The 27,142-nt window shown below is 31.7% G+C and overlaps 1 protein-coding gene across 3 annotated transcripts; it reads left to right on the forward strand.

Moving 5' to 3' along the window:
* The first annotated feature begins 7,872 nt into the window (after window positions 1-7,872).
* LOC132747303 (steroid 17-alpha-hydroxylase/17,20 lyase-like) lies at window positions 7,873-21,574 on the forward strand. 3 transcript variants are annotated; one of them, XM_060736639.1, is made up of 7 exons: window positions 7,873-7,983; window positions 13,826-14,415; window positions 18,206-18,418; window positions 18,800-18,920; window positions 19,525-19,793; window positions 20,424-20,551; window positions 21,253-21,574. In XM_060736639.1, exons 2-7 carry the CDS (start codon window positions 13,855-13,857, stop codon window positions 21,461-21,463), a joined length of 1,503 nt encoding a protein of 500 aa, XP_060592622.1. In that variant the 5' UTR covers window positions 7,873-7,983; window positions 13,826-13,854; the 3' UTR covers window positions 21,464-21,574. The 3 variants fall into 3 exon arrangements, with proteins under 3 accessions (XP_060592622.1, XP_060592620.1, XP_060592621.1); XM_060736637.1 differs by lacking the exon at window positions 7,873-7,983 and adding an exon at window positions 11,357-11,736; XM_060736638.1 differs by lacking the exon at window positions 7,873-7,983 and adding an exon at window positions 13,537-13,691.
* Window positions 21,575-27,142: the final 5,568 nt, after the last annotated feature.

The raw sequence follows: 27,142 nt of genomic DNA on the forward strand, positions 1-27,142 counted from the left end.
TCCGTTTTGTTATAACAAACTAAACATACATTGTTTACATTGTTGTAGCAATTCCTACGATGGAACCTCCACCCCCATATTCGGAAATAGAGGCGGACCTTCCTCCCCCGTATTCTCTAGGAAATTTTGATTTGAATCAAGCGCGTCAAGGGTCATCTAGAGGAAATACAAGAGGTTCTAGTGGAATAGGTACTCCATTTGCACGGACAAGAAATAACAATTCTGTTGCGCGAAACTCCTTATTTTCAGTTCATTTAAACACCGGAAGTACGAATACTCCAATGATAACGCCTAGCGGAAGTATGTTTGCATCATCAACCATTAATGCTCGTGGACTTTCAGCGACGAATGCTCGTGGACTATCGGCGTCGAATAATGGCCGTCAAGGGCATGAAAATATTGAAGATGGGATAACCTAAGCAATTCGAGAGATTGTTTATTTTTTACTTATTAAATACATGTATATGGCTAAATTAATTAGTTTTCGTGATAATTCAATCACTTATACAAAATTCGTACATTATCATTGTATTCAATCATGTACTTGTACTTGGTGCACTTGTTTGTACATGAGTATTTGTCATTCAGGTACAAAATATATTCATACTTAAGAACTGATTTTAATAGTGTTTGTGCGTTTGTAAAATGAAAAGAAAAAGATAGTTGACAACAGATTAACTATTTTATCACACTCGAGGTATGTCGGCTGGCTGCTTTTAATAATGTGCCTTTTGGCAGCCTCTCCCAGTACTCGATTTTATTTAGTTGCATACGTTTGTTTAGTTTGAGACCATCCACAGATGGCAGTATCAGTGTTTTGAAACCCCACCCTAATCTGCCCCTGGACCCCTGCTACAACCCTGAAAAAAATCAACACTAAGGCTTACTATAAGATACCAAATACAAAAAAACAAGAATAAAGATCAACAAGGCAAAGGCAACTTTCACAGGACACCACCGATTTCAGGGTTGTAGCATTGGTCCAGGTGCAGATAGGAATGGGGTGTCTAAAGACTGATTCTGCCACCTGTGGGACCATCCGCCTCTTGGAAATTGTCAAATATAAAGTTCCATGATCATCTCCGTATGAACGCATCGTTATCACAATTATAATCTATTTGTTACGTTGAAGTCTGTTTAAAAAACTGTCAGAGTATCTGATCGCCTGTGACCATACTTAAATGTTGAATTCTGCTTAAGCCGGTGCTAGGGGCGTGGGTGGAAGCTTGCAAATACCATTTACGTCCTTGAACAATTAAACCTATAATACAACATTTTCAATTTTGCCGTAATGGACTGTTTTTCTCTAGTTTAGTATTCATTTGTTTGTTTGGTTTTAGACGTACCAACACACTTCAGGTCATGTTGGACCAAAACAGGAGATATGATTTTCGATAATCTCGGTTGCCATTTACATGGAAAAGATAAGCCGATGTTTATATCATAGCATGGGGACTTTTCTGTTGAAAATGTGTCAAATTAAATTGTATACATATACATGCACACCCGCACACCAGAGCATGTCCATTGATTGGCCCATTTTTGCTAGGGTTCACTTATTATGACGGCAGAGAAAGGCAATGCGACAGAAATATCATATTCAGATGCTCGTTCATTGGTTAGTTTTTTCTGGGATTTCATACTGTGACGACAGGGAACGTGTTTTTATGCTTGACGTTGATACAAAAGAGAAAGAACATCAAAACACTCGGCAATCTGATTAATACTCGTGGGCTACACCCTCTCGTACAAATCAGATAGCCTCGTGTTTCGATGCTCCTTTTATTACTTATTAAACGGCATATACGTGTCATTATGAAGGTTTTATGACACATCTATGAATCTATAACAAAATTCATGAAAAAATTGTAGTCTCGGTTTGAATGGGCCTGGTATTTGACTGTAACTATGGCCGAGTGATCTTTCATCCTATAGGTGATGACTTTACGGTAATTTTGGCCTCATTTCCCCTTTTCATAAATTATTTTGAGTGGGTTTCTTTATCTTAATAAATTTTATAATTTTTCAGATACAATAATATTCTAAAAGTATCTAAAATAGAGAAAATCAGTCCCAAAAGAACACCCGAAACGTCATAATATTACATTTGTAGGCTCGGGTTGATTGAGCCTAGTGGTAAGCAAGCTACCGTCCACGCCCCCTAGAAACGTCTTAAGGCGAATTCCACATTTAAACATGAAAATAATGAAAGCATCAATTTAGAAACATTCGTAGATCTGTTCATTCGGCGGTTATCATGGAATGGGTATCCAAACTTTCCTTTACCGGTCAACTGATATTTGATTAATTGTGCTGGTCTGTCACCTCGCCGTCAAACAGAAATACTATTTTGTTTGTTATTGTTTTTCTTAGTGCCCTGTAAACTTCCGTTTCTTTTCCCCGTATCTGTTCGGTACTCCTCAGGGTGTCCTGGGACTCCTGGAAGCCCTGTGATTTTAGATTGTGCATGGGCGGCAATCCTTTGTTGTTATTCTCCCTAATTGATTGTTAATACATCAATCACAATTTAATCAATGTGGCTATTTTTAATTATTTCATTATTTTGCTGGCTCTCTATTGTTTAAATGATATATATTAGACTGTAGAGTGTGCTCGACACTTTTTCTAAATATAACCTCTTTAAAGTACGGCTACTCATACTTTAACTAAATTAAAGATTTGTTTGGATTATTTCCCTTGAAAAAACTAAACAGTTCTAACATAAACGCTTGTAATTCTTTTAACCTCTTTTCTCTTTTAAATAAGTATTTTTCACTTTTGCATCTGATTTAAGTAAATATCATCACTTAGCTGCCTTTAAAATGACGGAAGAAAATATGTTAGCTTAAGGTCATCATCTATCGCGTTTAAATGCTGCTGCACATCAGATGAATAAAAAGAAATGAATAAATAGAAATGTTATTAAACGAGCTATTTTATGTTTTGGAAGCTAGAACTAGATGGTAAATATTTTACAATATTGCCTTCACTAAGCAAAAATATTCGTTTTTAGAATACGACAATACTCGGTCTAGAAACACAACTTTCATTGGATAGTAAATATACCCCGGTAGCAAAAATTTGTTTCAAAAAGGGCCCTACAGCTTATCTAGAGGTTAAATATGTTATTTTTAGATTTGTGTCTAATAAGGAAACCCCTTGATCTCTTTAATCTACCCATCCGCTCTCTATATTTAGATTTTAAAGCGGATTTCTTCCTCCTCCATGATGCGCTATAATTAACTCCGGGGACGCTATACCAACACCACCACGTTAACAGTGATATGATGTACTTTTCCGGAAAACATCGTTTGAAACATCGAATAATTGTTTTTCCAACGGAAAAAAAGCTGAAAGTCGCATTAAGAAACGGACGAGTCGATTTTGATACATATCGAGTTATGGAAATGCATGAAAAAAAACAACAACAATCTAATCAAAACAATACGGAAAATTGCTGACTCGATTAGAATGAGCACTGTTTATCTCAGTGTTTGGAGCCAAATTGGGCGTCCAATCAGATCGTCTATAACAACGCAGGTGTCAAAATCCAAAGTGGCAAATGTGAAAAATACCGTGAAACAGAAAAAAAAATCGAAAGAATATTGATATTCGTTTGACTTGAATTAGGTTCTAGTTCTTTTATTGATGTTAATGAATGATGGAGCGATATGCCACCGGAATACGCCTCAGTCGCCGGAACGACAATTTCCCGTGTTCCACATTGTTTGGCAAATGAACATACAGTAGGCTTTTCACCTTTCTTGTTGTGTGTTTGGTATCTTATAGTAAGCTTTAGATTGTTGAATTATTTTTTAGGATTGTAGCAGGGGTGCAGGGGGTAGGGCTGGATGGGGTTGCCAAACACTGATACTGCCACCTGTGCTGTTCACGAGATGTTGAGAATCATGCAACATTTTGCCTCATACCCCTATAAGCACCATAGTTATAGCTAAAGAATATTGAAATAAATGATCGCCCATCACCTTATGACATTACACTCACATGAGTTGCTTACCAATATATAGTTAAAAAAACTCATCGTCGTTTGTATATAATTGATAACTTTCAGTAGGTCACAACTGATAAATAATCATTATGATAGCGAGACTGATGTATGAACAGTTAGTGTTTGTCAAAGTACAAGAGTGCATACATCATTACGTAAGCATGCTTAACGAAGTTTACAGGCACCGGTGTTATGGGGCTCCAAAGTGTGAGATTCATGATATATACAACATGGATCGATCGCAGATATACAAAAAATATGTCAAAATCAGAATTACACACAAACAAATTTTCTACTATTCTTAAATACAAACTTGTTCATCTCCTCTATGTTTTCTTTGATGCTGATAAGTACAGACAAAAGATAAAATATGAAAAACTAGATCAACAAGGAAGGGTGGCGTTTAGTGAACGCAACCTCCGCACGATCCTGTGACAGTACAGGGCCACCGACAAGGGGCCCAAACAGGGCAAACAGAAACAGGACAAGGCACAAAGTCACGTTTTGATAAAAACCATCACGGACGTAACCTACGACATTGCATAACATATCATGTGGATAGATATGGATTGTGTAATTGTGGTAATTTGTTACGTTCCATCAATATTCGTACGCAATAACCTCTCAAAAGAACAATTCAATTTGCTTTCAATTGAACAAAGACATATGTGTCGTTTTCACATTCATTTAACTTACGTGATAAAATTTCTGATCACCTTCCCACAAACTTTTTAATTGTTTATCGCCCTAGGATTGCCAATTTAAATCTAACTTTTATATTTTTGTTTATCATTGATATATATATAAGGAAAGTATGTAGAAAATGTATCTATTTGTGACGAGAAAGATTCGCACGTGTAAGTACGTCTTTTTTCAAACTAAAAATCACTAATTACATATCTGTTATACATATTCAAGTCCCATTATTATACTTTTCCTTATGTTGATAAGTTAAACACAATATCTTAACGTGTTCAAATCTTTCAATCTACGACATTGTTGCATCTTACCATCTTACAACTAAAATTTTCAAAAATGGGTTGATACGTTTATATACAAACACATGTGTTAAACAATTTAAATCCAGAAATGAGAACATGCTTTAAGTTTTGTTTATGTGTTAATTTATTTTTCAAGGAAAGCAAAAACGTATTTTAAACTAATTTATTTATGTAGTACTCGTTTGAGGATAATTGATGAAGTAACAAGTAAAAATAAATTACTAAACCACTTTAACTGTACTTAATTCTGAAATGCAAAAAGGCAAAAGATGGTTAGCTTCTTTGTTAATATTTAACTTTTTGGAAACTGTATCAAAACACCAGATGAAAAAAAAGGAAATAAAGTAATTTCGGAGGACTTAATTCAAATCAGTGCCTTGCAACGCAAACACTGTCCTTTTCTTCACTAAAAAAGTTACATAATATATACGCAAGTTTTTATACAATTTAAAAGCACGTTTATGTTAATTGATTGCTCCACAGTAAAAATAGAAACATCAGATAATGTCAAAGACAAAAATGATAACGGTACAAATGGTTGTAATACATGATATCCCCCCTAAGCACCGCTTTAGGTATAAATCATAGTGAAAAACCACGTTTGAAATTTATTCATTAAATTTATTTGCATATTTATTATCAATTTATTTATTTATTTGATTATAATCAGTCGTAAATTAAATAACTATTAACGAGTCATAATAATTGTGAAGATTCTTTTTCTTTTCTGTTTTGATAAGACTACAGAAAACATATAATTAGAGATCTTAGATATTTTGAGAGTATAGAAAATTATAAAATCACTCTCTGTCACACTTGTTACCATACAAATAAACAGTAAACAAAACCAAAATAGCCATATAATCTGTCCAAATCAAACATTTACATTTTGACTAAGTCATCCATTAAAAATCGTTTTCGAATACATTAATTTGAGTTAACAATTTGCATATTTGTTCTCCTTTAAATCAACTGTGATTAATTCCACTTAACCTAAAGTCATGTAAATCCTTATTTTTCATTCGGAAAGTATTAATTTCATGTTAAATAAAGCGAACATAATCTTTATTAATTTCAAAAGGTCGTGACAAAATAAGAAGCAAAATAGATGTCGGAATTAATGTAATAAGAATTAAAACTGAATGGCTAGAGTAGGATCAACCAAAATTAAGCCCCATTGCAGCCATGCCTATCCTCTAAAGCAGGTGTGTCTTTTAAATGAATATAATAGAATCAGGTGAGCAATCCATTACTTACAAAGGTATTTGAGAGTTTGAAAGTAAAACATTAAAAAAGTTGTATCTTAAAATATTAATTGAAATATAAGGAAAAAAGGATATAGACAGTTTTTTACTGAGGAGAAAGGTATGAAATGTTCATTTATCACATTGTTTTGCTAAAAAGAATTGTGAAGTCTTTGTTATGTTGTATTATGAATAAAATTTTATATGTTAAACAAGCTCCATTAAGGTACATCATCATTTTAATTTATAACTTCATTTCAACGCTGAAAATGCTCGTCGTCGAAAACGTAATTAGTTGCACCTAATATATTCACTTGAAAACGATGTTCCAGCATTTTCTCTTCGTTTGAAACGTTGATTTCCTATCTGTCTCACAGCTGTACAAACTCTTATATCACGGAGAAAAGACGTTGTTGACATATTCATAACATTTTCTAGGCATATTTGTAAACAACATGTAAATGTTATTTGTATAGAGGAAAGCGGATTGTTGGGTTTCTGTCAGTTAGGTGCAATTTTCATTCTAGTACAAATAATGTTTTTGACTTCCAACTTCGAAACAGTTGTTATTAAAAATGCTGAATTTAAAGTAAAATGTGTGTTAGATTTAAAAAAAGTAATATAATTTATGAGCTTTTTGTAATAATACAAATCTAGTAAAGCTTATAAGGCACATGGACTTTCAAGATAAAATTCACTTTTGTTCCCTTAAAACGTAGAAACATTCTGTCCATTCTGTATCATTTTAGGCTTCAAACAATGTGTATATATTCTGTTAAAATTTTAACATTGAAAATATATTGTTTTTTTTTTAAATGGGACGTTCTCATTCAGTTAACCTAAGACAACAGAAGGGAATCTTAAATGATACAATACGTGAAAATTCACTTAAAGTATTATCCGATGCTTTGAAAAATTGGTTTTTATATAAAACAGAAGCTTTTGCATTAACGGACAAAGGTTTGCAAATTACTTTATTTTATTAGCTGGTTTCTTCCAATCATTCAAATCTAGAACTGTTTATTTCTTAAGTACAATTTGTATTTTCATAAGATAACATCACTCAACCTACTTATCGTCTACTTTTTGAATTAATATCTGAAACATGAGAAACAAATTGTACCTAAATTTTCTAAAGTGCCAAACTTATAAAAGTTATTTAAATGGATGCTTCTTTTTTATGTGTCCTCTAAATTATGAATTCTAGGGAAACACAGGTCTTGCAAATAGTTCGTCATCATCTCGTTACAGGCGCATGAATTTTATATGCACCATTTCATTGGTGAATATGCTACAATATCGCAATACAGTCACGTTTATAAAGTTTCAGAAACTTTTCTAATAGATTAAAAGCACCCAATCGATTCCAATCAATAGTAGCATATTATATGATATGTCAAAAATGATTATAGAGTAATTTTATGAAACACAAAAAGAAAGTTAGTTAAAACATTGATAACTTTCGTTTTGCCTTTGCTTACTAGTTCATGTAACTAAATGGCATCAAACTATATTCATAAATTACGGATATCATTGTTGCTATAAGAAAATGCAGGACAAAACTAAACGACAGCATAAGAAAGTGATTTATGATTTATGGCCATCAGAATAATGTTTTCTTCTTAGAGAATGATAAACGAATTCTTTGGTGGATTACAAAGAAGTAAATGAAAGGAACTATTTCATTGGAACCTTCATTAGATTGTCAGTACCTGCATTTTTGTTACAGGTATGAAACAATTATGTCTCAGAATATCAATCATAATTACAGGCTTAATTATATTTTCGCAAACAAATTGTTCACATATCCCGTGTAAAAAGTTTGAAACGGGTTTTTTTTTCTTCCTCGGAATCAGTTTCCAGCTGTGTAAACAGGTTTTCCAAGACAATATTTTCTAAACATATTTGCATCATATTCCTGGCGCATTTATTAAGTCTGATTATATAATCATGACTTTTGCAGGACAAGAGAAAACACGGTGCGTTATAAGATATTATGTCAACTAAGTATTTCAAACAATCCATATACTCAACAAACTAACAATTTGCAAATTACATGTATTATTTTGTGCTTCCTATGAGAATTGTGATTATTGCATATTGTGCACATGTTTTGCTTTTGTAATTATTTAAAAATGTTTCGATAGTGTACCCCATTGCGGGGGATACAGAAAAAATAATTCAAACTTAAAATGTAATATGTTTAAATAAAAACAATTTTTATTTGTTTGGGTCGTCAGACCAAACAAATAATGGTAGCGAAATTTCAGAGTTTGATGCTGTTAATTGCAAATGCCGAAAGTAGGCCGCTTTTTTGAAGCGGTTATTTCCCTTTATATGTTCACTAACGCCGAAAAAATTCAGGGGAGATCACTGCGTAAAGATGGTCAAGTGACAGGCGCATTCATTTAGATATACATGCTTATAATAAACTCCATGATTATTAACATCTGTGTTAAACAACAATGCGTCGAAATAATTAGAGTTACAAACCCTAATTTAGAATAATATGGTTACCTTCAGGCCTTTTACATATAACTTCACCGTGGCCGAGGGGTCTGGAGTTCAAATCCAGGAAGGCAACTCTTTTTTTCTTCAAATTGTTTAAGTCAAATAAACATTGAATTGAATATCAGTGTTGCAATTAGTCTTAAAGCCAATTAACTACAATTAAAACGCTGGAAAGCACTGGTGGCACTATACAAAAACAAACTGGTTTATAATCTCACAACCTTCACCTTTCTGACATTCTGAGACCCAAACAAATTCAGCGCCTTCTGTGCTTTGATTAATATAAAGTAGGGATAAGTTTTTAAATTTGAATATATCGTTCAATGATCATGAATCTTTGATCTTTCATGTTGACTCTGTAAAAAGCTAAGAGCGAGGTTAATGTGTTTTCTGAAAGCATTGAAAAAAGGTATGTCCGAAAGCATTGAAATACAGCACCTTCAAAGAATCAACCTCAAATATGATCATATATATTTGTAACAATTTAACATTTGATATTAAGGGAATATCAAGATTATTAGAAAAAAACTCTAACAATTAACACATAATAAATCTTATTTCATACATTTAATTACAAAATCTGAATGCCTATCCTTAGTGAGGAATTACTGAACAGTGGTTTAAACGACTGCTAAAATAGATAGTTTATTACCTTATAAGTTGAATTACATTTTTTATATATGTTAATGGCAATTTTCGTACGTGCTAGACGATGTAAAAACTGATTTAAATACACTCCTTACACGCTCCTTAAACGCTTAAACGCCTTTTTAAAGTTAGACTAATTGTCATGGTGATATGTCAAATATGTTAAAAAAATAGTCCGTAAGCGAATTGTGGTTATTATAGGTATTTGATAGCAATATTCAATTTGGCTGTACATTATTTAATTTCGCTGATATGTGGGAATGTAAATCACATTAAGACATATTACTGTCTGTCTCTGAAGCGTGTATAAATAGTACTCAAGTGCAATTTGATAACGGTTAATATTATACTATTCCATTTATGTAAGAACTTCTTAAAGTTATTGTTGGCGACGCCGGTGTGCGGCGTCGCCATTTATGGAATGCTTCGGGGTTCTTTGGCCCATGGTAGGAGCTGTTATTATTAGCAGTTAATGTCATGTTGTGTTTATTTGTTTTTTTTTTATTCTTAAAAATTAAGTAAATAAACATGTTGTTATATTTGTTTACTTATGACATTACCTGAACATGCAACATTTTGACCATGTAAAATTTCTTTGTCTGATCATGTCTCCCAATGATTTTCTTTTTCAATTGAATTGTCATTTTATACAATTGATAAACTTTGATGGTCATTCGTGTTTTGTTAAATAATGAGGACATGCCTTGTACAAAAAGTATATTTAAAACTTAATATTCAATAGATCAATAAATCAACGTCATATTAGCGATTATGATACTTCATAAACATTTCTTGTAAATACATTGTATATTAATTTACAATATTTTCTAGACAAATGATGCATCAAAAAGTCATGCATGGAAATGATTTTTGCAGTATTATAGATTCGTTAAATAATTAATGTTATCATATATTTTCCCAGTACATACCACCAGCAACATTTATAACTAACACTTTGATATATGTTGCGGGGTATGTGGAAGTACCAGTAGTGTCTGAAGTGGTGATTAGCGCGAATAATTAAGTATATTAGCACAATCAAGTATCCAGAGTGCTAACGAATCTTCAAATGTGCCAAAGAATACTTCTGTCAAGCGGTTACCCCTGGGTGACCTCTTAATAATAAATAACAGTTTTCAAAAGAGCGTATATTTATTATAACATAATTCATTTACACGAAAACTGTACTCTAAGTTGCTAATTATACATTAATTCATTATCATATAATCTTAAAACGTTTTAAGATTATATCTAAAATATATTTAAAAACGAAGACACTTATAATATCAAAATGATACATTCGAGGAAACTTTAAACAAATTTTCGCAAATGACCTCCAGCTATCGAAATGCGTATCTAAAAAGTTGAAATGATTTATTTTCCACTAAAAAATATGTTAACCTCAAAATTACATTTCAAACAAATCTAAAATTGAAAATCAATTAAGTTACATTTCAGTAAATGATAACATTTGAAAGTCATGTCAAATACCAATTACACAAAAACAAAATGATTTACATAGAAAACAATTTTAATAGTCACAATCGTAACATTACATTCAGTCCAAAAAAAGGAAAGGCAACAAAAATTATCAGGAATAATGCAAACTAGATAATTTAAGATAAAATTTGTCAAACATTCATCGTCATCAGATTTGATAAACTGAGAAATGAGATATAAAAACATTACAAAAAACTTTCGAACATTTTAGCACTGCGTACACCTGCGTACTCCAAGTGTTATGTCAAAACTAAGTGCATAGACTGCACTTTTAGTACGAATCTTGTTTTAAAAAAAACTCCTTAACTATTTTGATGACTATGAATATAACTTTAGCCAAAAAAAACAAATAAGAGAAAAGAAAAAAACTTGCAGTATTGTTACTAGTAATTAAAGTCAGCGACAATTACAAGATTAACGCACTTGAATCCCTGTAGTGAATATAGTCACGTTAATAATTTAGGCTCTCACAGGCCGGAAATTGGGAAGCGAGGAATTTCGTATAGGTTATAAACTGGATTAACCATTATGATACTCAAAAAATCTCACGGGATGAACGCCTTTGATCATTTTGGTCTGGCCGATTCATTCATGAAGCTGGAGAGAACACGTGTTGAGGTTTACACTACAAGATTGCGATACCGTTTGATTTGTTATATACTTGAAGGTGCTTGGAAACACAGGTTTCTTAGAGTGATATTTCTAAGAAACAATGTAAACGGGGAAAAACTGTTTCAAGTGAGGTTTATGTCAATACTTATGATTAGTACCTAAATATTATGTGATTGCATATTATCAAACAAATCAAGGACTAAACAAAAAAGTAAGTATATATTTATTTTGACAGGTGTTAAAATATAGAAACCTGTTAAGTCAATCATATATATATTTTTTCATGCATAAATCTTAATGCTTTATGTACTATTAAGATTTTATTTTCGATAGTTCAATGATAGAATCAGCAGGTTATAGTTTTAAAATTAATATCTAAATAAATGACAGGCATACATAAATGTGCATTGAGTCTTTTTGTGTTATTAAATAAGTAAATACATAAATGAATTAACAATATTTTTCTTTGGTAAGTTTCCGGATTTTAGTTTGCTTTAGATTAATGAATTTTAGGCATTTTTCCATAATATTTCCTTGTTACAACCCGATAATGTCAGGATAAATGTTCTGTGTATAGTTTGTGTAATGTTCTGTATTTTGCATGTAAACTGCGTTTCTCGTTTAGATTCATTTAAGAGTTAGAACTTGTATTGTTTATAAACTGCAAAGTGCCCGATGAAATTGAGCTTAAAGTTTCAGTTTCAATTCTACTTATTTCCCGTTGTCTATCTTCTTATTTTTGTATAATTAAGAAGTGTGATATAGCTCCTCCTTGACGTATACCCAGACTCAGAATCCCAGAACGAGGTTCACGAAAGTTTCCTTTCATTACAATTATTAGATGACATCCCAGAAATGTAATGAAAATTTATGATATTGTCTGACAAATGAAGGCTCAAGTCTCCATTTCGTCTAGTTTTAAGTGTTTCCATATTTTACGTATTACAAGATGATCATTTATATGTCATTAATTCACGTTTTTGTCAAGGTAAATTTGTAGATACTTAAGTGTATACTAAATGTGCTATAAAACGCATTAGCCCCCGTACCACGGTATGATAAAGTGATATGAATCTAGAGACAAATTGAGAAAAATGTAGCTACCTGCAAAATATTACTGTTTCAATTATCGCTAACATAAGCATTGGAAATTCATGACAGAATTGTGTAAGATATTAATAAATTCATAGCTTTTTAAAGTAACGAAAAAAAAAAGATATATGAAATGATAAATTCTATGTGGTTTGGGAAAATGGCAAGGCTTGTTTTTGATTTGATATAACTATTAGGTATTTCTTTATATCACAGACTTTAATACAAAATGGCTCTTCAACCGGTGATATTGCTGAGATTGTTTTCGTGCTTTCTGACTGAATAATACATTGTGATTATAAAAAAAACCCTTTCATTCTTTGTAACTTTATATTAAACTAGCTCGAAAATGTTTAAAAAATTTCCCCAGGCCAGACTTGCATTAGGTTCATTTAAAAAAACTCACGTGTGATCAATTAGATTTATATTCAATCACCGTAGCCGTTGTTAGACTATTTCACATCGTTGTACAAGCAACTTTCATATGTATGTAATAAATTATAATTAATTGCAGTATTGTGGCCTACTGACCCTTCAGTTATGCTAATGACATAATTTGTTTCAGCCTGGAAGTAATTAATTACATGATAATTTTATACAATTTCTATATTTAATTTGTAGTTACTCATGCTGATGAATGTGATTCTTACAAAGCAAAAACAATGTAAGCTTTATCATTAAAATGTACATATATGGTGTCTCGCGCTATTAAATTTTTGTTGAACAAGGCAAAAAAAACCATCAACATAAAAACAAAAAAAAAACGCAATAAATTACGTTTTATAAAAAAATGTTAATCCTGTACAGAATTTGTATTCCGTAAATGTTCGGCTAAGTACGTACATCTTACGTAGATAGACGAAAGTCACCATTCGGTATGTCGAGTAGTAAGCGATAAACTACGTACATTTTTACTGCGTGGCGAATCAAATTCGGTGTTTATATACGCTTAGTTATTTCATTTATAAATCAGTTATTTTATGCAAACAGTGAGGGCAAAAAAATAATAAAGCGATCTAAGAAGCGGTAAATCTAATCATTAAACACTTGTAAAAAGAAAGAACCAGTGTTGAGGTAAATGAAACAGAACTAACAATATAAGTGAATGAAGCAGTTTATGTTGATTCACCAGTTTTCTTGTAACAGAATGTTAAACCTGCGTTAGTAAGGCAGAGAAATATAATGTAAAATGTTTTCTGTATTTTCAGTTTTCGAGAAGCTTGAGACATAAGTAAACATGGTTGTGACATTAGTGCTGGTTTGTATTGTCATGGTTGTAGCGATTGTTTGGATAGTAGTAGGAAGATCAAAGGAAAGATCACAAAGACCGCCACCGGGCCCAAGAGGACTTCCATTTATAGGTCAAGGATTTCATCTTAAGATTAACTCAGCGCATCTGCAGTTTTCGAAATGGAGCAAGGAATATGGGGACATATTTATGTTTAATGTCTTTGGAACCAACGTGTGTGTGCTTAGTTCTCCGGATAAAATTTGGAGAACTTTTCATGATAAACAATTAGCAGATCTCACTAGTGACAGACCTGCGTCATTTATTGGAAAATACATTGCTGAATCTTATAAAGACATTTTATTTCGGCGATATGATGACGTTTGCAAAAAGCTAAAAACTGTAACGTTCAGGGCCATGTATTCATCTGGCACCGGAAGTGACGCTTATATAGCAAATCAGCAAGCTGCTATAAACGAGTACATCAACAACATTACATCAGAGAAAGGAAGTGACGTGAATATCATAGAACCGATGGAAAGGACTCTTTGTAAATTAATCGGTATTATGGTAAGTGTTTTTTATAATTTTTTTTATAAGAGATACATTAATTATCGAATTGCTTGAAATAATGAATAGGATTCTGTTAATACATCTAAATCTGAATATCAAATTTGAATTGGATTTATTGAAAATTCTCGGAGATAACAAGCAAAACAGCTGACCACGAAACAACTGACAAACAAATTAGGGTGCGGGGGAAAAAACTCATTGCAATAAATCGCTATAAATTGCATTCTTGATAAAGTAGATTCTTCAAGAATGAATCCTGTTAGCAAGTTATGTCTGTACTATTCTGCAAGATACAAATGTAATTAAACTAAGTTTAACATGAATGATTAACCATATAAAAAAGGAATGGATTGAACTGAAATTCGATTCAAGAACTATTTCTACCGAGCAAATATGCAATAAAACAATAAATAAGCATTTGAGAGAAATCACAAATTAATTGAAAGAAATCGCAAATAACAAGAAACAAGTCACAAATGACAAAATACAAAAGCGGATGAATACATTAAAAGAAACAATCAGATTTGTAAGAAGTAAGATGATAATCAAATATTTCTGATTTTGACTTATTTTTTCTCTCTGCTTCGTCCTACTTGCCTCTACTGTCATTGTCCCGAGTAGCTTTGGTGTCCTGCTGGGAGCTTTTGCGATGGTCTTGTCTCTTACTGATGTCTGGGCTGCTTGCTGCGAACGTCTCACTCTCTTCTTAGTTCGTTATTTTTTGTACCTGTACTTTTATTTTTTCTCATCCCCCAAATTGTGGGGAGGAATTTTGATATGAAAGTTTTCTAGACATTGCCTTTTATGTAATAATATGAGTATACGGATTAAAGGGATTAGATAATTAACTGAATTCAGAATTTAGCGAAAGGAAAAAAAACATAAACTTGACGTTATAAATTATATATAAATATTAATAAATTTAAAATTGTAAGAAAAGGGAAGGAAAATGAAATACCAAATTGAAAACGGTTGTTAAAATCAAATGTTGTCTTCAGATAAACTTTCTGACTTAACTATGGTAATGTTTTTCTTCTTATGTTTAAAACATATTTTAAATCGCAAACATGTTGTATTTTAAGCATTTAGTTTAAATGATATTTTTTTAAGTTTAAACTATTCATTAAAAAAAGTCTATGAACACATACTACTGTAAAATTATTGCTGTTGATGCTGTTGCTTAAATAATATTATGTAATAATTTCGGATTATCTACATTGTGTAGACATAGCATGTAATTGCTTTATCACTGAAAGATGTCTGAGTAATAAATTAACTTTTAAACATACCTTTTTACTACAATAAATGACAATTTCTTTGACGTCATTTCAACGGGTTGAATGTAATAAATCAAAACAAATATATAATGTATACAATTTGTAATGAAGTATTTATGAACATGGGTGCTTATAAATGTTAGAATATATAATTGAGCCATACTTAAACGTAAACAAGTGAGTACTGTTATTTTCAGATTTGTGTGTTACCATATAAATAAAGATATTGAGGGCAAAGGCTAACAAAAATAATATTTCGTTTACAATGTATTAGTCAGAAAATATCGTTTGTTTGCTACTTAATAGCTTAAAATAGTTAGATGATAGTAATCAGAAAGAAATGAGTTTGTGATACACTTAAAGAAATATACCATTAAAGCAAAGCTTGCAATTTGTTTGATGTTGCACAGGTATATATCTTTTAAGCTAAAGTGGCGGCACGGCCAAGTGGTTAACGCGTCAGACTAGTAATCTAATGATTGCTAGCCGCATGGGTTCAGCACCAGTCAGGGGCAAAATGTTGTGGGTTTTTTTAGCAAAAAACTTTATACACATAGCTCAGTACTGGTTGGTTTCAGGAACAGATTCGAGAGGGTGTCTATAAGCTTATAGTTTCCTACAGAGTCGAACCATAATTAATTCTATATAAACCAAATGAACATAATCAATAATGTTAAGGGGGAAAAGAAACATTATAAGAAATAAAAACATATCCGAGTGCTGTATTTGCAGGTTTAGCAATGAATAACATTATTGTATATATAATGTATTTACAAACATTTTGTATACCAATTTCAATTTTTATAAATTTTATAATTTTTATATATTTTTATTAAGTATTTTATGAGAGAAAAAAACTACTCATTTTTTCTATCTATTTCATAATCTAAATATAGTTATATACAATTTACTGATTTGTATCGAAAAGGAAATGTCAGATTTTATCAACCAGGAACTTCAACATGAACCTATTAATAAAACAGAACGTAATAGCTAACAGGAAATCAACAATGATTAGCAAATTAATCCCCTTCAGAACACATTCTTTTGAAATGTCATCCGAGTACTAATTTGTTTACACGATTTCACACTCTTTCTCAAATTTGGCCATATATGGATTTTGTTTTCCAGTTTTGCAATAAGTACTTATATTCCCGTTTTGAATATGTATCTTGAAAATAGACAATGTGTGCATCTTGTTTCTCAGTGTCTACCTCTTAAATTAAATGTGCCAGGTTATTGTTAAATTATACTTTTGCACTGTGATTTTATTCACATATATTGAATAGCATTATATCAAGTTAAGATTATACGAGCTCCTTTTGACCACGAAACTTAATTATAAGTAAAGATATATGTATCAAACATGAAGTTTATAAGTACATATCAAATAACTACATAGTTTAATATAACTTCAAGCTTTCAAACTTTTTATTAAAATGACCTGATACCACGTTTTTGAGACGGTACATATTTTATATCAGTCTGTCGGTACTTAATATTAGTCTAGAGGTTGATTACAGAGCAGGTGTTTCCAGTTAGTGTTGACCTTGTTGCGGTAGAGTTCCAACTACAAATATTTAAAATATTATAGTCTCTCATAACTGCCATAAAACTATATTGAAAAGCAGTCAAAAAAGCACCGTTGAAAAGTAGTTTTCGTTTTTGAATTTATAAGAAATTGCGAGTGATATAAAAATATAAAAACACATTTTTATGAAACAAATGTAACTAAAAAAATTATTTACTTTGTTTAAAGTTACTTATGTGTGAAAACAATTGATAAAAAACGTTTAGAGTAATTCTTATTCTTATCCACCCTTCTTTATAGAATTTCTTTAGCTATGAAAGTAAAACAGAAACCAATTCTTTTTGTCAAAATAAACCGTTTTTGTCATCTAAAAGCGATACAAGATTGGTTTTATTTCCTGGTTTTATCTACATTATGAAGTGATACAATATTCAGTTCAACATTTATAAGCCCATTCCCTTTAGTAACATAACATCGAAATATCGTTTGATACAGAATTTTATTTTGGTTCGACTGTGTAGGAAGGTAATAGCGTTCGTATAGGGACACTATCGAATCCGTTTCTGGAACCAACACAGTTTTGAGCTATGAGTGTAAAGTTTCTTGCTCAAGAAAACAACGGCACGTTAACCACTCGGCTTTGCCGCCACTTTTCTTCAAGAAATAATTTAATCACAAAATATAACTTATGATATAATTTCATTCATAAATAGAAACATTCTTGATGTTTTGCTTACTAATAACAAAATATGCAACAATGACCCAATTGAAAAAAAACTGTAAGTATCCACAAAAAAATGTTTGTAATTAGTACATTTTTTGTCGGGAAAAATGGATGAAAAGAAAACAACAAGTGCGAATCACTTACATCCATTAACAATACATAAATAAAAGTAACCCCAATAACAGGCCAACATAACTAATACAACATTTAAAGGTAGTAACTCAATATAACTCAAAATTATCTCTTTTTTTTCAGTTCACAGGAGAAATTCTGGAAGACTGTGATCCCGCCCTGAAAGCAATTGTCAACTTTGATCGCCATGGCAACGAGATGATTACACCGTCTGTACATTTTATCCTAAAACTGCTTCCGGTCTTGCGTTGTTTTCCCGGTTACTATGGTGACTTATATAGAAAAACTGTAAGAAGTAGAAATAATCTGAAAGCTGAGCTTCTAGTTAAGTTAAAGGTATATTAAACGTTTTATAACATTTTTTGTTAGTTGTAATTTCTCTAAAAAAAAGTTGTATGCCACTTGTTACATATATTTGAATTTTATTCAATGAATGAATACTTAAATTTAATCGAGAGTTTGTGCATATTAACCAATCTTTTAATTTTTAAAGATTTAAGACCACAACACTTACAATGAAATATTTATGACATATTATTTATGTCGAATCTCATTCATACGTTTCCGGCATTCCGCCATACAATCATATAATTATGTTCTTTTTATTCCATATGATTGATGTTAAAATTACTTTGAACATCAATTTGTACATCATTTCAATATTGTTAAAAGCAAATAAAAAGATGACATTAAAACAAATCGTGTTTTGTTTTCCAGGATGAATTTAAAGTAAGGAGGAGGGATTGCTTGTTGCACTCATTATTCAGTATTCAAGAAGAGGAAGAATGGTTAACTGATGACTTTATCCTAGGTGTTCTGATGGATCTTATAAATACATGTAAGATATTCATGAATTCACAAAATATTTACTTTTACTTCTTTAGAGGTGGGCATAATAGGCATGCTGTATTTACGGGCGAAGACTAAACAATTGCAACATTTTATCTTTTAAATGAGAGTCTTACACGATTGGAACTCCAAACACTTGCAACACGTTCACTATTACTAATTGTTACATCAATCAGAGGCGGTGCTGGATAGGAGTGCTAGATTAATTGAGGGTGATTCAAACTTTCATAACATTCGGACATGTAAACGCGGGTCTAATATGATTGCTCTATTTATGGCTGGAGCTCTAAACAATGGCAACACTTCAACACTTTTACTCCGGTGGGTCTGATACGTGTGCTCTATTTATTGATGTAGCTTCAAGAATCCGCAACACATTTACTATTACTTCATTAGATTGATGAGAAGCGGGCCTTATTATATTACGTTAAACATAGTTATGTTGTAATCTTAATTTGATTGTTATTACAGGTGATTTTAATCATGTTTATCCTTTACGCTTTACGGTCACATGCAAGTTTATTGTGTTTAAACGATCCAAACCGTGGATGATTTATGTCACCTGTTATATAATCGTTTTATTTTATTTTCAGCTACACTTACATCACGAGGTGTGTTATCCGGTCTTTACTTCTTACTTGTACATTTTCAAAATGTCCAGGATAACATATATCAAGAAATTAATGACGTCATTGGCCAGGAACGACAACCGGAACCAGAAGATTTACAAAACATGCCGTATACGCATGCGTGTATTCTAGAAATTCTGCGTTACCAGTCACACCTTGGTTTATCAGCCACACATACAAATACAACTTCTGATATAACAATTGATGACTTTGTGATTCCAAAAGGCACCTCGGTATGTATTAATGTTCAGAAACGTTGTAAACAATTAAACTATATAACAAAGTAAATTCTGATATGAAATCAAGAGTATAATATTACCATAATGAAAACAGATATTAAAAGTATTGAAAAAGTACACTTTCGTATTCCAATTACTGATTAAAAGCAAATTAATTTTGATAGTTGGTCTTTTGTTGTAAGCACTTTATCGTTCTGTTAATAAGTATATTATTTTATTATAATCTTGTATTCTTAATTTAATCCGGATTAGACTTAAATGTTTGATTTTAAGATATCACAACCGCATTGCAATACTACATATTGTGTACCACGCGTTATTTTTTCGCCTGCTCAACTTTATATATTAATACTGTTGTATCAAACCATTACTTGAATTAAACATAAAGGTGACAATAACGGTCTAGCCTTTCCGACGTCAGTCAGCTCAAATTGTTTCATTGTGTCCAGATTGTTTTAATTCACGACTATTCATGAAAAAAAGTGCTACTAAAATGTTTAAAATGTTTACAGAAAGTCAACGGTCATGCACTTTTTACCTCTCAGTGACATACAATGGTTTTGAGTAATTATTTCTGAGCAATTCCATTGATATGATTGTATGTTATCCTATTTATACTTACAGATATATGGAAACCAATTTTATGTACATCATGACGAAGTGTTGTGGGAAGACCCCTGGGTCTTCAAACCAGAAAGATTTCTACAAGACAATGGAAATGTAATAACTATGGAACATGATTTTAGAAATAGGTAAATCTTTTAAACAAATTGCTTTCGGACCCTAACCTAACATTAAACGCTATCTAATGAGGTACTTTGAGTCACGATTTAATACCCAATAGTTTATTTTTTTGGACAAATCATATATGATTTAAAAAAGAATAAACATTAATTATGTCTCCATGGGAACACGTGTGTTTACTTAATTAGATGATAAGAAAAATATTTCAAATGATGTTTGGAAATCCCACTTGCTTATCTTATAATTGAACTCCGAATGTTTCAATTAGTTCTATCTTTACCTGTCTTCATATTAATACTGTGGTGACGTAGACATATCAGAGAATAAGCGTAGATATATTCTAGGGAGAAAAACATGAAAAATAAAACATACGTACCTACACATTATCAAAAGTGATATTCTAATGACATAAACCAATGAGTTAGTTAATGTGCTTATTCAAAATCTGAGGTAATTGTTTGACATTTAGTCAGAAAATACTAGTATTCATGTGGTATTTAAGATATTTAAATTGTATTTGTGGTATTAAAAATGCACTTAAGTAAAACTGGTTCATACTAACGAAGCCAATTAAAATTGAACTGTCAATGGACCAGTTGACAATAATTTACATTTCACTTCAAAAATTTCGTATAACATTTCATACATCATAAGTCGGAAGTAAATGTAATTTATTTATTGATATATCATTACTATTTTTCTGTTTCAGGTATTTTATGCCCTTTGGTGTAGGGAGCAGATCTTGTATGGGGGTGTCAACGACCTTCCATCGGATGTTTTTATTTATGACAATCCTTCTACAAAAGCATAAACTTCTTGCGCCATCTTGTGGCAAATTACCATCCCACGATCCAAGGGAACTTACTCCAGGAACAGTATTACAAGCACCGCGTTTCATGTGCAGAGTTGTCGATCGCTAGACGATTCATTTTTATGTGCCAAAGCTTTTCCAGTGCAATCTTATTTATAAAAACTTCTGTATTATTTATTTATTATTTTGTTTGTCTTTAAATAAAGCATTGATTGATTTAGAGTGAGTTTGTTTTATTGTGCCCCGTATAATTAATTATGAATATAGAAGTTATAATTTAATGAAGATTCATAAATAATTTGTTTGTTATTTTCTAAAGAAATGTCTTAGTTAGTGCAAGGTAAAGAAAAAATCGATTAAAAAGTAGTCTTCATCTTAAATGTCATGTCCATGCGTTACAATCAGATTACTCCAAGCATTTACATTCCTTTCTAACTGTAATTTTACCTTTTTCTTAAATACATCGCATTATATCCAACGCATAAGCATTAACATCAAGCGGATGACTTGACTCGGTTGATGACATCCACATTCTTTTGACGGTAAGCTAAGCTGAGCTGGCCATCATTCTTTCTATTTTGTGGTATTCATTTCGAAGCTGCTTGTGCTTTTAAATCATGTTTGATATTGCCGGTCTCCTTGGCATTCGTGTGATTCGAATGATTTAGTCTGTCCAATCTGACCTTACTCCCCACAATGGCTGCATGGACAAATAGAAATAACTTGAAGTTTGCGGTTTTTCGAAACGACCGATTTCAGCGAATTGCTTGAGAAAATAACGGATAGTATTTTCGTGAAACATCAAAAAATTAAATATCATAAAGGTGAAAAATGAAAATCTGGAAATGGATAGATCTGACGGAAGCAATGAAAACACAATAATTATATGATAATTCCAGGCTCGGTTTCATTGAATCTGTTTTTAGAGATAATGTTAATGTCCAGCATATCGGGAATCAATGATAAACTCTGAGGTTTTTTTTAATTCTGACTTACATGAATGGTGTCGAACTATAGATTGACAAGGGTATAGCTGTTGTTGTTCTTGGATCCACGCAGAAGGCTGAAACGATGATGTGAGAAAATGAATTATCGTCTTTCAAAACTTTATGGAAAAAAATGTCATCGAAAAGTATCATTATCTTCATGAAGTAACATGAAATATAACACAAATCAACCGCCATCACTACTTACATGTATCGATTCTATGGGCGACAAATTGTCAGACAATATCAATAAGAACCTATGAAACAGCTGCGACCCCTACTGCTGATATTTCAGACCCCTTCTGCTGTAAATTAAAAAAAAGTATGAATATTGATTCGCGTGTCAATTGTTTCGTTAAAGTTGACTATTATTACTATATTTTTGAGGATTATCGAATTGACATGGTGCGTTATCTGTCTTTATACGATTTATAATTTTGTCCCTGGTTCCACAATCCTTGTTAGTACTGTTACGCTTTATCCTAAAAATATGATATAGGAATTTTAATAAATGACTGAAATAAAACCATCTTCTTTTACCATCATGAAAGTTATCGAATCTGGTGTATAGCAGATTTCCGGCAAATTTTACAAAACAGTTTATCTCACCAACGCAATTTTAGATAAATCGAGCAATTTTAATACAGTTCTGTCTCTAATTAGTCTGAGTACCAGTAGATCCAGACACAGGAGAAGATCAAAATAACGTTTTGTATTTTAATACATTGTATATATATGAAAACTTTGACCAATAAAGTAACATCTCTATGGGTTCCTTTCACACACTCCGGATATCGTTTTCATTTTATTTGAAATATATCATAGCTGTCGATCAACAAAATTGGCAATTACGCCATCCGATCGTAGATTACTTCCGGTAGTAGTGAAACTTTGCCGCTAACAATTGTACTTTTTGTATTAGAATTGAGAAAAACAAAACTAATTGGAAAACTTTATTATTTTGTACAAATAATGTGAAGTTATTTTCAGAAATGTAGAAAAGCTGTTACAATTACTTAAAAAGCTATTATCGACCGAGCTTTCAGTAAAGAATATGAGAATAAAGATCAAAAGGGCGAGCCACGTTCACAAAACGTAACCCCACAATGTAAACAACCACACCCAAAATAATACCAAACGGGCACTGGCAGACGAACGGGGCGAACGAGGTTCCAATCATTAGATATTCATAAAAGCAATTTTACAACTGGCCACATTAGGCATACAATTTTTATTCCGTATCTTCTATGCTTTTTGATCAGAAATGGTATTTAATGAGTAAATTTCTCAAAAACATTCATCTCTTTGTCACCAGTACAGAGTAAGGCCAGCCTTGATGTTGAAATCAACTTTTCAAAGATATAAAGTTTGGCAATGTTTTACACAAACACGGCAGGTTAAGGGATTTTCCGGTGCTAGAGGAAGTAGGATAACGTTGCTTGCCTCCTTAGTAAATTGATATTTACATACATTTTTTTGTTTTGGTCTTTGCTTTTTTATCATTACATTCAGTATATGTTTGGTTCATTAGATGCAATAGAATAGTCAAAGAGGAAACATTGAAGATTGTCAAATATTAAACAAAGTTTAATATGTTGCTCGGTTTGTTGGAGCCCGTTTATGGACGGTGGTGGTAAAAGCAGGTTAACTCAAGCCTGCTTGCACCATATTAAGCATAAATATGCACTTACAGCTTGTTACAGATGGCAAATGGTTAAACGTTTTAATCAAGAAACAATGGAAGCTGTGATAATATTGTGGTGGTCGTGGAACCCTTAGTCCATAAAATACGGGTCGCTATGTGTTATATGATTGTGAGAAAACAATAGGACACTAAATAAAATGATTTTTTCAAAAGGTCATATCCCCCGTGTTTTCTTATCCTCGTGCTTAATCTTGAATTAATGTGAAATTTATTTAACATGTAGACTTATGCAATCACCTTAAATTGACGAAAGAGAATGTTCTCAATCTTAAACAATTCAAGGATATCTATGCAACACATTCGTTTTCTGACAAAAACTTTCCTACTTGGATGTAGTGAAAGTTGATTTCGATACAAGTAGGTTCAGGTGGTTTCTATTCTGTCTATTTCTCATCATCAATCATGGGTTACAGGGGTTACAGAGACAAAACAAAAACGGGAAACGTAGATCATTTATGTATTGTAGCTTTTTCTATAGATAATTATATCTTAAAGAAGGATGTTTGCGTGGTTTCTCTTATATTCCATTTGAATCTTTGAATAAACGTCTTTGAATGTTTTCTTTTCTTTCTTTCTTTTCTGTTTTTTTCTTCTTTTTTTCACACATTAATTTTAAGATATTGGCAATTTTACTTACTTCAGGTGTGAATGCCATAGTCTAATTTGTTTTCCATCTATTATTATTACTTTTCCTTTCGTAATCAGATAAATTGTAAAACTTTTATCATTAATGTTTTTCTTAGTTTGCTTCGGGTTATAAGTCACACAAAAACTGTTATGGTGACAAAGGTTTATGACCTTCCGTTCCTGCAGCTGTTTACTATAATCTAAAATTAACCGTAACAAGAAATTCATTTTTAACCAAATTAAAAAAATAATCACCGCATATACTTATTTTCTATTTAAATGGGACATGCCTTTTAACCTTAAAACCTTTAATCATATGTCAATCTGCTAATCCGGATTAGGTTTGCTTTTTGTCATATTCACAATACATATTATTCTACTCAAGCAAAAACTAAACTTAGGTTCCCTTACTAAATGTTTGGCTTTTACTTATGTACTTGCAATTTAAGATTTATCAAAAAAATAAAATAATGTTAACACTGGTAACAGCACATTCGGTTCCGTCGCTGTTGTTTGTTAAAATGTCAAACACTTAAAAAACGGTTTATTCAATATTCAAATCAATGGTTTTAATGTAATATCAAATAGAATATATACATATTTATGTGCCCATACAATACGAAGGTTGTCCAGAAATAGTGTATAATTGTGTAACATTGAAATTTTGCAAAATTAACTCATATTTCAAATACATTATTCAAGGACAATTGATTTCATTCTTCAAGGACATGAGTTGAACAAATAACACAAAATTTGAAAACAAAACCGACCACTTAAACTTATTTGAGTTTGTACAATTTAAACGCCGTATTTGAACGGATCGGTGCTAGACTGTATGGGAGCATTTGCAGACATCTCGAAATACTCTCAGTTTACATTGAATGGTACGTTATACAATACATTCTGTTCTTTAAATAGATATACTCGTAAATGTTTGTTTAATTATGTACAATAATCAAACAACTGCTGCTATTTATTAGAATGTTTTTGTAATTAGCTATTAATCATTGTCATCAAATGGTTCGCTATTCATCTAGATGTATATAACTAAACGCTTTTCTGGAACAACCTACACATATATTTTAGTTAGTTTCAAAAGCATTATTATGAGATTCTAATGCAGACAGTATCTTTTATGAATGTTTCTTATACTGTATCTTCTGTTAATGAAAATAATAAAAAATTCTACAAAACAACAATTTTTCTTCAAATTTATATGTTAAGCCAAAAACGCGATTTTGGGTAATTTCAGGTATTTTCATCATTTTTGTTGACCCTTTACCTCATATATACGCGAAACAACGAACTTTCTACCCCCCCCCCCCCCTCTTTTGGGCCTCAAATAGTGACAAAATGTCCTGTTTGGGCCCCAAACACATGTTTTCGTTTGAGAAATGTTGATAAAAAAGTGACCACATTTTCGGCGCCCCCCCAAATAAAAGATACATCAGGGGGTTGCCAGAAGGGGAATGTGCCCCTTTCTGTTTGGGGGTTTGAAAGACGGCAGTCCCCCTCATTACCAAGAAAATTTTAGACTTGTTAGAGGCTACAAATGACCCCAGATCGATCATAAGGTAACGTGTTACCAACGCTGAATAGCATTTGACTCTATCTCAATCCATTGAGAAGTTGCAGCACTTTTAAATCAATTTTGATGGGAAAAAAATCAACGCAATATAGTGTGTTTTGGCAATTTGAGATATCCCCTGGTTGCCACGGTAACAGGAAATTTAAGCTTGAGCATGTTGTTACAAAGCAATGGTCCAGCCAACATTTGTGCCAAGTTTGATTAGTATTGAAGCAGTTTTTATAGTTTTATAGCAATTTGTACTTATAACGGGAGACTTTTCAATGAAAACAGCCATTTTTCACAAAATGCTCATGAAGTAATGGGTTAAACAAACTCCGATTTAGTATTGTTCTTTTTTAATGTATGGAGTTATTCATGCCATTAATTTAGAGGCCTGAAAGAAAAAATTAACGAAGTGAAACTGTATCAACCGATTTTAAAGAATATATATACCTTTACTCAATCATTTAAATAATTGTTTACGAAATGCCTTGGGACTAACAAGGGAATGGCATACAGTGAACGCTCCCACACGACCCAGCAACATAGGACTACAGGCAAAAGTAAAAATACGAGTAACATTACAATTGATTTAATGTTGAAAAAGAATAATTCCAAAATATCTCTATAAAAGAATATGTTTGCATATTTTCTTAAGATTGAATGGCGCATGCATGGAACTATTGTTAAACGTATATTAGGGATTTTGTTCTTGTTTGCGCTATAGTTATTTGATGTATGTAAAATAGCAGAGACTTTCATTTTTGCAAGCATACTTTTCGAAAATCGCACATAAGTTTGAAAACAACTTTGATTTTATTAGATAATTAGATTTTATTGAAATATATTTTATAAGAGATAGCTTTATATTCCTTCAAATAAAGTAACATGAGTAATATA

This window comes from Ruditapes philippinarum, unplaced genomic scaffold (genome assembly GCF_026571515.1).
Source record: "Ruditapes philippinarum isolate M1 unplaced genomic scaffold, ASM2657151v2 ctg1212_1_1_1_1, whole genome shotgun sequence".
Taxonomy (NCBI): domain Eukaryota; kingdom Metazoa; phylum Mollusca; class Bivalvia; order Venerida; family Veneridae; genus Ruditapes; species Ruditapes philippinarum.

What these genes read in the sequence shown, in the direction of transcription:
- LOC132747303 (XM_060736639.1), top strand. Translation starts at nt 13,855, where the DNA reads ATGGTTGTGACATTAGTGCTGGTTTGTATTGTCATGGTTGTAGCGATT. An exon ending in TGATTCCAAAAGGCACCTCG is followed by an intron (nt 19,794 to 20,423) that starts GTATGTATTAAT and finishes TTATACTTACAG; the next exon opens with ATATATGGAAACCAATTTTA. An exon ending in GAACATGATTTTAGAAATAG is followed by an intron (nt 20,552 to 21,252) that starts GTAAATCTTTTA and finishes TTTCTGTTTCAG; the next exon opens with GTATTTTATGCCCTTTGGTG.